The sequence below is a fragment of the Tachypleus tridentatus genome, chromosome 6, assembly GCF_004210375.1.
Source record: "Tachypleus tridentatus isolate NWPU-2018 chromosome 6, ASM421037v1, whole genome shotgun sequence".
Lineage (NCBI taxonomy): Eukaryota > Metazoa > Arthropoda > Merostomata > Xiphosura > Limulidae > Tachypleus > Tachypleus tridentatus.
Genome location: NC_134830.1, coordinates 86,764,930 through 86,776,539, shown reverse-complemented (window position 1 = coordinate 86,776,539; position 11,610 = coordinate 86,764,930). Strand labels below are relative to the sequence as shown.

Here is an 11,610-nt window from a genome sequence, read left to right as displayed (position 1 = left end):
TCCAATGAATAACGTAATTAAGTATAATTTTCATATTTGACGCCCAACAATATAATATGTGCTAGTAAAATCTTTGCGTTCATTAATGAACGAGAAATTAGTTTATCATTTGAGTTGTATCAAATTTAAGTTGATTTTTTTTTGCCAAAGATGATATTTATTTCTCATAAATTTATGTTAACTACGGAGAATATTGGATATTCTCATATGGTATATTACAAGTTTCATTAAAACCACTGTATTTTTAGGGTTATATGAGAAGTGCTCATGGAACGTTAATGCAATGAAGAAATCAAAACCGAAAGCAATATAAATACATTTCTGATTAATTTTTCTGTGAATTACCAAAGTTTCCCTTCTCACTCCTTTGGCCTGGCATGGCCAGGGGTTTAAGACGCTCGACTATTAATCTGAGCGTCGCTGGTTCTAATCATCGTCATACCAAACATCCTTGCCATTTCAACCGTAGGGGCGTTATAAAGTTTGGTTAATCCCACTATTCATTGGTAAAAGAGTAACCATAAAGAAGCGTAAAGGAAGCAATATTTTGTTCAGTGAGTAGACTTCCAGTTAAATACACTTTTCAAAAGTAAAAATATTTGTCATAGTTTATCTTATTAAAGGCACAAGACGCTTAGAATACTCACAGAGCCCCACTCAATTTTATTCCTCACCTTTACAAATTAAGAAACTTCTTGTCAATATCATAATAGAGCTGTAACAAACATATAATGATATATCAATAAGCAAGATTAATATGAATATTTAGCACAGAAAGATTGTCGGTCTGTTCCAAATTTCTTGGAATCAGTAAATAATAAGTTAGTCGAAATATTCAAACAAAACATTTTTCACAAACAATTACTGATGTTCTTAACTGGACAATTACAGTCCTTTAAGGTAATTTAAATACAGCAGTCTCCCACATTAATATTCGTCCTTGTTCAGCTCAATGGGAAAAACGAATTAATTCATTCAATAGAAGGCAGGTTTTCCCACTCGAAAGTCAAGTTCAATGTCACTGGACTTGGTGAATCTATATAATGAAGATGTCAAAATGACAGATTTTTATGGAGTGTGTTCGTATTCGAAAATTAACATTGTCTTTTGATCAAATAAAGCAAAAAAAACGATTTATACACTATTACTTAGCTTAATGTTAGTAGAATTATACACAAAATTATATTCAAAGCATTATAAATAAGATACTGTTTTTGACCTAAGTTAGTGGATTGAAATGTACTGTACCCAGTGGTAAAACTGACGCTTTTCCCTCCTAGTTCAGCATAGCTTCTCTGCTGAAACCTGTCAGTTTCCCAATTTGCAATGCTATTTCTACCTTGATACCCATGCATTCCATCAGTAGTTTGACCGTCTTCTCCAACATGGATTCCGATGCCTACTCCATGAGAGTTAGGACTTGTTGATAAATGACCACTCAGATCACTGCTTGCACTATAGCCGCCATACCCATTCCAAATATTTCCTTCAGTACTACAAATATTAAACACTTGAATATAACAAAATTCGTATAATTTATTACAATACTTGTAAACATTTAACATGAAACTTGCTGTTTTATTAGTTTCACTCTTTAATGAATTATCTCTTCACTTAAAAATTATTCAACTCAGATATACAAAACTTAAGATACAATAAATAGCATAGTTTATAAATTTACTAGACTAGCTTTCATACAAATTATGTTCATTCCAACGCGGCATATAAAATTTTATATAATTTTTAAACTATAGTGAATAGTTGTGCTTTTAAACAAAAATAGTGTTAAACACTGCAAACAATCTTAGAAAGGCCGGTACTTGGCCAACGTCCTCTTAGTGCGTGCGCAGACACACAAATACCCTAAACATTCTTTCTTATTTAAACCAGTAATGACAAACAGGAAATAATGTAAAAATTAATTAATGAAACACAAACAAAGTGTTAAAATGAATAAATAAATAACAGCTCACATAACATAATGTTTAGGAAAAACAAGGGACCCATTGGTCCATCTCGGTTGTCCCGTCCCATTTAATAAATTAAAGTCAATCCTTATCTTTCATATATCAATTAAGCTTTCTTTTGAATTCATTCAGATTTACTGCCTCCACAGCATCTGAAGACAAGTCATTGCTTAGGCCAACCACCATATTTGAAAAATCAAATTGTCTTAGTTGAAGACGACTTCTACTTTGCCTAAACCTATATTTGTGTCTCCTAGCTCTATAATTCTCGCTGCTATGTATGAAACATGTTGATGCATTAACATTATCAGTTCTTTCTACTATCTTAAACACTTAAGTCAGGTCCCCTCTAACTCTTCTTTTTTTCAAGAGAAAACAATTTTAAGTATTTTAATCTCTCCTCATGTGACAATCCCTCCATTCCAAGTACCATTTTAGTGACCCTCCTCTATACCCTTTCCAACAATTCAGTACATTTCCTGAGGCAAGAAGCCCAATACTGAAAATAGTACTTAGAATGTGGCCTGCCCAGTGACCTACACAATGAAATTATAACCTCTTTAGACTTATATTTAATATTTGTGTATGAACAACCTAAAATCCTATTTGCAACAGCCCACTGCTTGGATTACTTATGAAACTGATCAACTATTACATCAAAATCCTTTTCTTTCAAGACAGTAAAGGTTACTACAATCCAAATTACACTCATAATTCAAATTATGATAACCCACATGCAATATCTTGCTTCTATCATATTTAAAACCAATTTGCCATTTATTTGTCCAACATACTAAATGATCTAAATACTTTTGTGAAGCAGAATCATTCTCTTCGCAGCCAACAACATACAAGAGCTTGATATCATCAACAAATTTAACCAGTTTGTTGACTATTCCTTCATCTATGTTATTAATGTAAATAAATGACATTTTGAGGTACACAACATGCAACTTTAATCCAATTTGACTCGGCTCCATTTACAACCTTCTGCTCTCTTCCATTAGACCACTTTTCTATCCAATTAATTAACTTATTTCCCAGACCTATAAAGATAAGTAAGTCTCTTTACAAACCTTTTATGTGGCAATTTGTCAAATGCTTTCTCAAAATCCAGATACACTAGATCTACACAGTTACTCTCATCTATATATGCAGTAATATTTTCAAAGGATGTCAAAATATTTATTAGGCAAGATTTTTTCTTAGTAAAACAATGTTCGCTATCTGATAGAATTCTAAACTTTGGTGAATGACTTTATAATGTATTTTTATCAGACATTCCAAAACTATTCCCACAACTGATGTGAAATTAATAGACCTAATGGGATAACTTATATTATCTTCCTTAAAGATAGGAGTGATATTAGCTAATTTTGAATCTAAGGGTAGTTGTCTACTATTTAAGGACTTACAAAACCTTTGGCAAATGGCTCACACATCCTTTAAAACCCGCAAAAAATATTATCTGACCAAAAATCCTTATTATTCTTTAAATTTCCCAATTTATTTAAATAAGCTCAGAATTCATGAAGTTGCCTTATTCAACTTTCTTTTCATCTTTCGATTGCTCAATATAAAGAACACTGATTAAGTCTTCATGAGTAAAAACTGAAGAAAAACTAAATTTATCACCTAATCATTTTATAATCGTCAGATAAAATACTTTCTTTGTAATTTCTCAAGAGATCTTTCCCATTCCTAACATTTTATTTAACTTTTATGTAATTTTAAATTTTTCACTATTAATTTTTTATTTTCAGCCAATATTTTTCAGACATTTTTTTAATGTCTTAGTTTTCTGTTTGATCAACTTTCTTGATCTTCTATAATATTCTAATTCAGCAATAACACCAGTAGATTTAAATTTCTTAAACTTGACTTTTTTAATTTTATCTTTTTTAACCTTTTTATTCTCTATCTGAAGAAATACATTTATTTTAAATATTGAAAACCTTTTTAATTTGTTTTCCACATTTGCTCATTGTTTCTTATGTAACTCAGCTTCCCAGTTCACAACAGATAATTCTTGTTGTGTCCGTTGGAAATTTGCTTTTCTTAAATTTGTTTGACCAGCTTTCTTGATTTTCTATATCAGAAATCTTCTATGATACCAGTCAATTTAAGTTCCTTAAATTTTTGATGTTTTTCTTTAATTTTATCTTTTATAACTTTGTGAGCCAAAATTACTTCTTTTACTTAGAGGTACCTTTTTGTTTCTATAAGAAATATATTGTTTTGAATGCTGAAAAATCTTCACAACAGATAATTATTCTTACATTCCTTCAAAATTTGTTGTTGCGTTTTTAAATTTGGAATCAAAATATTGTCATTTATGTTTTATATATGCAGCAAAATATCAAACTTAATATAGCAATGATCACTTGTACCTAGATGTCGCCCAATTTCCACCCTTTGAACCATTTCCATATTAGAAGTTAAAAAAATTTAAAATAACATTATTTTTAGTAGGTTCTTTGACCAATTAGTAAATAAATCTATTCTTTCTTCCTCATGCTCTTGCTCCAGCATTTCCCAGTCTATATATCTAAAATCAAAATCGTCATTATGACTTCATTAACAGGCAAAATCTTAATATGAGTATAAAGTTTCTCACAAACTTCGACTGTTTCAAATGATAGTCCGTAAACGTTTTACTAAGAGATTTTACCTCGATACCCACTAACTGAAACCCAAATTGATTTCACCTCCTTGCTTTTATCCTTAATATTCTCAACTACAACAGGATGTAACTGACACTTTATATATAGAGCCTCTCTCCTCATTCTCTTTACTACACTGTTCCTATTATATAACCTATAACTGTGTATTTCAAAAAGAGCCCCCCGCTTGTACAGCGGTATGTCTCCGGATTTACAACGCTAAAATCAGGGATTCGATTCCCCTCGGTGGGCTGAGCAGATAGCCCGATGTGGCTTTGCTATAAGAAAAACACACACACACACGTATTTAAAAGAATTTCTCTCATCAAAATCATTTACATTTAGCCATGTTTAATTTGTTTCCATAATATCAAAATATTCTAATCTACTAGTGCCCTAAAGTTGTCTGTTTTATTTCTTATTTTTCTAGCATTACAATAATAACAACTAAGACTATTCTTATAACTACTATTATACTGATTTCATATGCTAAACTTATATATAGCGATATGCATAATTTTTAGTTGAAACAAGACAATAATCTATTTCACTTACGAAGCAGGATACAGTTTGTTGATGAATATTGGAAATTCTTTCACATCATTAACAGGATTCTTTACTGGATGAGTTATTGGAACTGAAATTTTCTTTGCAAAAGGAATAGCAAATGGGCGTAGAAATTTGATGGGCACAGAGGCAGGGATTTTGTTGACTATATTATACATTTTAGTTTGACTGACTATTACAGGCTTTGATGGTCGGATTTGAATGGGAATGGGGTCTAGCTGGGGAACTGGAACAGTTGCTTGATAAGGCACAAATTTCATAGCAGGTATACGAAAAGAGGCACGATGAACCTCGTTGACTCTATATGGTTTCTCTATAGGGTAAACAGTGGAGAGAGGTTTGAAGACATTTACAAAACTTGGGCTAGAAATTTGTGGAACAGGTGCAGAATATGGGATACGATAGTGTTTTCTTATTTTTTCAACTAGTATATGGTTACCACCCCAATCTTCCTTATAATTAGTATATCCATTCTTCAGTCCACCTCTGTAAGAGTGGGCACGTAGAACTGCAACCACATATAGCCATAGCGCTATAAATCCAGTCCTTTTGCCCATTCCACACTATGTTGTCAATATACCGCTGCAGAATAACGTTAAAGAAAATTAATGTATGATGACATTTATTATATTTTATCAAATTAGATAAATACATCATTCTAATTAAGCCAAAAATATCAAGTTCTGTCTCACTACAATCAAAATTGGAAAACTATGGTAACGTTGGACAAATATCGGTTTATAAGTCATAACATAAGCAAGTTATTCTGGCTAATAGCTGGTAGGTTCAACATCCAAACATACTTTAGGGTTGAGAAGATTATATTAAACGATCTTAGTATTTAAATCAGAAAGTCACATAACAACAACAACCAATAGAAAGAAGCGGTGGAATGGCGTATATAATAACGACATTTTTACATTGTTTGATCTATGATGCACTGATAATCTATCACTTTTGGAAAGGGTATATAACAGCCTTTTTCGATGCAAGATCATAAAGTTGCTTTTGTATCTGGGATTCATTATTTCCAAGAAAATGATATCTCTCATACTTAATAGCATTGTAAAAAGTAGTAATATGGATCAGTTTGGGACACCGACACATAAATAAAGAAACCTGGTGTGGTAAGCAAAATGCGAAACTTTGAACCATGCGAGATATCTGATCATAAACATCAGTAGCAACATTATCAAGAAGGATTTCCGTTCTGAAGCTAGACCAACAGAGTATGAATTCATCAAGATAAGTCATGCCACCTGTTCAACCATCGAATATATCACGAAGATTGAGAATGAAATAGGTCTTTATATTATATCGTACTAAGGCACCAGTCAAGTCCTCTGTGAATTTTTCTGCGATTAGAATGTTGAAATGGGTGCTCGGAGACTGTCACCCTCATCCATTAGACCCACTCCAGTATGGACAAGAGTTGTGTTTTAAACATAATAGCCTTATAATGGATGTTCTTTGCAAGTTAAACTATACAACGGAAATTTTTGTAAAACATTACAGTCGTTAGACAAAACATGATCAAATGTGGCCACATGGGCTGTAATTCGTAGTGAGTCTTCAAAATTGTTTCAATGTAACGTACTCAACCGCCTGTATGTGTTATAAGAGTATTTGTATGTAAACCTTAAAAGTATATATATATGTGTATATTAAGGTAACGACTGAAAAGCAACAACAAACAATTCAAACTTCAGTTTTCAATATACCAGACTAAAGTAAGTACGCGAGAGAAAAATGATGAAAAAAACACAGCGCTATTATAAGTTGATTTATTATAATGTGTTTTTCAGTTTTAACGATGAATGCTCCGGTTCAGAATTCATTATTTACGGTGTTTTTATCTTTTTCTTATATAATTATTACAAATTGTAAGTATCGAACTACACGCTGAAGAACAAAAGCGATGAGCGTAAGTTAATATGGCGTTATTGTATTGTACGCTGTTTTGCATCCTAAACCTGAACAAAGGTAATCACCTAAAGATCGACACTCCATACACTTCAAAAGTACAAAATCCTTATAAGTTATTGGTATAAAAAGTACAAACCGTAAGTTGAGATATCAAACGTCGAAGCACCATATATATACATTGATGTGAAAAATTAAAAAAATAATATTATTGATATCTGATATTATAGCCAGTATCGGCGATTTTTAACTGCATTTCAACGGTAAAAGTTTACAAATTCGAATATACGTTTCCTATACTTGGCCTAGGTACATATTTTATTTATTCAAATCTTAATATTATGGTGCGGCCCGGCATGGCCAAGTGCGTAAGGCGTGCGACTCGTAATCCGAGGGTCGCGGGTTCGCGCCCGCGTCACGCTAAACATGCTCGCCCTCCCAGCCGTGGGAGCGTATAATATGACAGTCAATCCCACTATTCGTTGGTAAAAGAGTAGCCCAAGAGTTGGCGGTGGGTGGTGATAACTAGCTGCCTTCCCTCTAGTCTTACACTGCTAAATTAGGGACGGCTAGCACAGATAGCCCTCGAGTAGCTTTGTGCGAAATTCAAAAATAAACAAAACAAATTTATTGTTAGAATGTTACGGGTCCGGGACGTATTACTCTAATTGAAAAACTATCACATATTTTATGTAATAATAAGTAAACAAATATGAACAATTATATGCGAGTAAAAAATAAAATGATGTATTTTATTCACTTTAGATAGAATGAGGAATCTGTCATTCAACACAGCGAGCAATAGTACCTATTATTAAAAATACTTATGTGTAACAAAGAGTTAAAATTTACGTAACAACAAGAAAGGTGAACACGTGTTTGTTTGTGTGTGTGTATGTGTTTATGCCTATCTGGATTTATTGTTGTTGAGTAGAATACTAAACAACGGACTGTTTGTATTGTGCCCACAAAAAGTATCGTAATCTGATTTTAATGTCGTAACCCTGCAGACTGAAAGCAGAACTATTGTTTTCTTTTGTTGAATATTTGCAGTTCTTTTTTAAAGTTTTATTTCTATAAAGTACATTTTTTATCTAAAGACTTTTATACTTCGTAATAGAGATAAGTAAGCTCTGAATTAGGGCAAGTGTGGTGACAGCATTTTATGACAAGAAGAGTCATCCCAGTACACGGTAGCGCAAGATATCTGCGACAGAATACGTTCAACAGTCTACCTGCATGCAGTAACCAGTTGTGATACTGTATCAGTTTTGTATGGTATTGGAAAGAAATCTCTACTGAAAAAAATAATGCCTCAGCCTGATGTCTTCTCTAGCCTTCATGTTTTGTCAGGAATAGCAACAGATATTGATTTATATATATTTTTAAATGATTTACAAAAATAATAACAATTATCTTTTCCCAATTCACATTATTTCAACTAAAATTATTAAATATACTTTTATTATTAAACGCATTTTCGTATAAAACAAGAGTAACAGTTTTATGCTTTCACAATAGACCCCCGCTAGTGCAGCGGTAAGTCTACGGATTTACAACGCTCAAATCACGGGTTACATTTCCCTCGATGGGCTCAGTAGATAGCCCGATGTGGCTTTGCTATAAGAAAACACACTTTTATAAGTTACACTTCAAATAATGTTCATTAAATACTTGCAAGGCTTTGATAGAGTAAAATCTCAGATTTATTTTTAATTTTGAAGTGACTTAACTGATGGTGTTATTTTTCAAAAATTTCTGTAAGTTTTAATTGATCTAACTCTTACCAAGTATTATTGTTATAAAATATGTTAAAAGTTACTGTGACTTGTCGAAACACATAACAAACACCCACCTGAATAGCTTATGAAAATCGCTGTCTAGAAAATCGAAACCTGGATTAAGAGAGGAAAAATAAGGATTTGGCCTTACAATAACAAACAGTTACGGTCATGAGACGAATCTGATTTTCATACAGCGTGTATAGCACAGTATTAGATGAGAAGCATAGACAAATTATTTCGTCTGTTCTCTAGTGTCCGCTGTGCATGCTACGTTGGACAGGTACACAACTCAGCAGGTAAAAGTTCACCACGTTTCCATGTGACTACACATCCAGACTCAAGGTCGAGGTTATTGAACTCCTGAAGTACATACGAAGCACGACCGCATGATCCATAACGTTTAAACAGTCATTTAACTTGAACTAAGTAACTAAACTGTGTATAGAATTACTTAATACTTATTAATTTTAAACCTATATGAGTGAGATATCGAATTAACATTAAATAATAATGTGATTTATCTTAATCATACTACGCTCTTTGGTACTTGGGATTATGCTTATATTCATGCAGCATTAATTCGTGGGAGTTATGACGCATAAAGGCTTAAAGCCTTTTAGAACCAGTAGCACTGCGATTGTTAAGCATTGGAACAGATATTTTTATCCAATTTATTTTTACAAGTAGTTTACTAAGGCAGAAAAAATCATGTGAGCTGTAGAGTACCAATACTATGTGTTTTGTTGAAACACTCTCATTAAACGCTGTTACTGTTATTTAAAGATGCTACATTGTTATATTTTTGGTCCATTAAAGAAGCCATATTAATAACAGTTAAGTTATATCAACCATATAAAGAAATTGTCATAAGCGATTAGCAAAAAATAAAGTACATTATGAGACCTTTGATTTCACCCAAACATATTGTATATATGAAGGAGAGATAGAAACCTCAACAAAATTTTGGCTGAAGTGCTGCTTAAAATATTTAAACACTTGTAATTCCCATTAAAAACATCAGCTTCATGTGTGTTTAGATAAAGTATTTAAAGAGTAGCAAATCCACAGAGTCTCGTCAATAAGTCTGAAGACTTAAAACACTAAAAACCAAGCTTCAATACTCGTGGTGGTCATAACACAGATAACCCATTGTGCAGCTTTGTGTTTAACAATGAACAAAACACAAAAAATAGTAAAATTCTTATTATTATACTCTTCAAAAAAAGAAACGCAAAAGGGCTATTTTTGTTATTTTAAAGAGAAATATATGTAATAACGTTACGAGCTCAAAGTATGTGATGTTACACGTGTTAAGGCACTGATTGTCAGACCAAAATGACAATAAAGGTTGTGCACTTTGAAAACGGAAGAAAACATCGGATTTTTCGTCAAAACGCATGCGTGTCCAATAAATTTGTTTGAGAGATCTACATGTTCTGCAAGTGCAACATATGCAAAATCCCTATAAAAGTGACGGGTTCTCGGTTTCCATAGCTCAGTGTTAAGCCACCGACACGCAATACAGTTACGCCAAGACTGACTGAAGCACAACGCAACAACGCCATTGGTCGCTTTGAAGCAGGCGAATCTCGATCAGATGTTGCCAGAGCTGTGAATGTCCACCCAAGCACCATCACAAGGCTATGGAATCGTCACCAACAACATGGATCAACTCGTGACCGTCCACGATCTAGCAGACCTCGTGTGACCACGCCCGCATAAGATCGCAACATCCGGTTACGTCACCTTCGGGATAGGACCACCACTGCGACGTCTACTGCCTCAACCATACCAGGGCTGCGTAGGGTTTCCGATCAGACCGTACGCAACCGTCGACGAGATTCTTAGGCCCCATGTGCAACCCATCACGGTGAACGTCAACGACGTTTTTCAACATGACAACGCCCGTCCTCACACAGCCCGACTCACCACTGTCTTCTTGAGACACCACAACATCAACGTTCTTCCCTGGCCCTCCAGATCACCAGATGTAAACCCCATCGAACATCTTTGGGACGAGTTGGACTGACGTCTGCGACGGCGACAACCTCAACTGCAAACTCTACCTCAGCTTGCAGCAGCTTTGCAGGCTGAGTGGACAGCCATTCCACAGGATGTGATTCGTCATCTCATCGCTTCCATGCGCAGGAGATGCCAAGCAGTTATTGATGCTCACGGGGGGGGCATACTCGTTATTGACGTTGAGTGACGTTAAACTTCACCTAGTGAGCGTGGACTTCGCCTATGCAGACTTTGGATGTTCAGCAGTGAATGTGCAAAGTTTCACACATGTCATACAGAACTACCCGGAATAAACTTGTTAACAATGTGTCTCATATTTTGCCTTTTGCGTTTCCTTTTTTTGAAGAGTAAATTATTCTCCTTGACGAACAGGAAAAACATACAGTAAACAAAGGAAGACTGGCAGTAATAAAATTCCACTGGTAGATGTTAATGCAGTAACCAGGGGAAATGATAGTGTGTTTAATATTGTTTTCACTTTATTTATTTCAAGTGCCAGAGGGGCCCGGCATGGCCAGGTGGTTAAGGCACTCGATTCGTAATCTGAGGATCACGGGTTCGAATCCCCGTCACACCAAACATGTTCGCCCTTTCAGCCGTGGGGGGTGTTATAATCTGACGGTCAATTTCAAATCATTATTCGTTGGTAAAAGAGTAGCCCAAGAGTTGGCGATGGATGGTGAT

General features: G+C 34.2%; 1 protein-coding gene across 1 annotated transcript; it reads right to left on the bottom strand.

Moving 5' to 3' along the window:
• Positions 1–648: 648 nt before the first annotated feature.
• On the bottom strand, positions 649–9,210 carry LOC143254607 (uncharacterized). Its single transcript, XM_076509754.1, has 4 exons — positions 8,976–9,210; positions 5,186–5,779; positions 1,249–1,494; positions 649–1,036 (listed from the first exon to the last, which is right to left on the bottom strand). Exons 2-4 carry the CDS (start codon positions 5,752–5,754, stop codon positions 976–978), a joined length of 876 nt encoding a protein of 291 aa, XP_076365869.1. The 5' UTR covers positions 5,755–5,779; positions 8,976–9,210; the 3' UTR covers positions 649–975.
• Between the last annotated feature and the right edge of the window lie 2,400 nt (positions 9,211–11,610).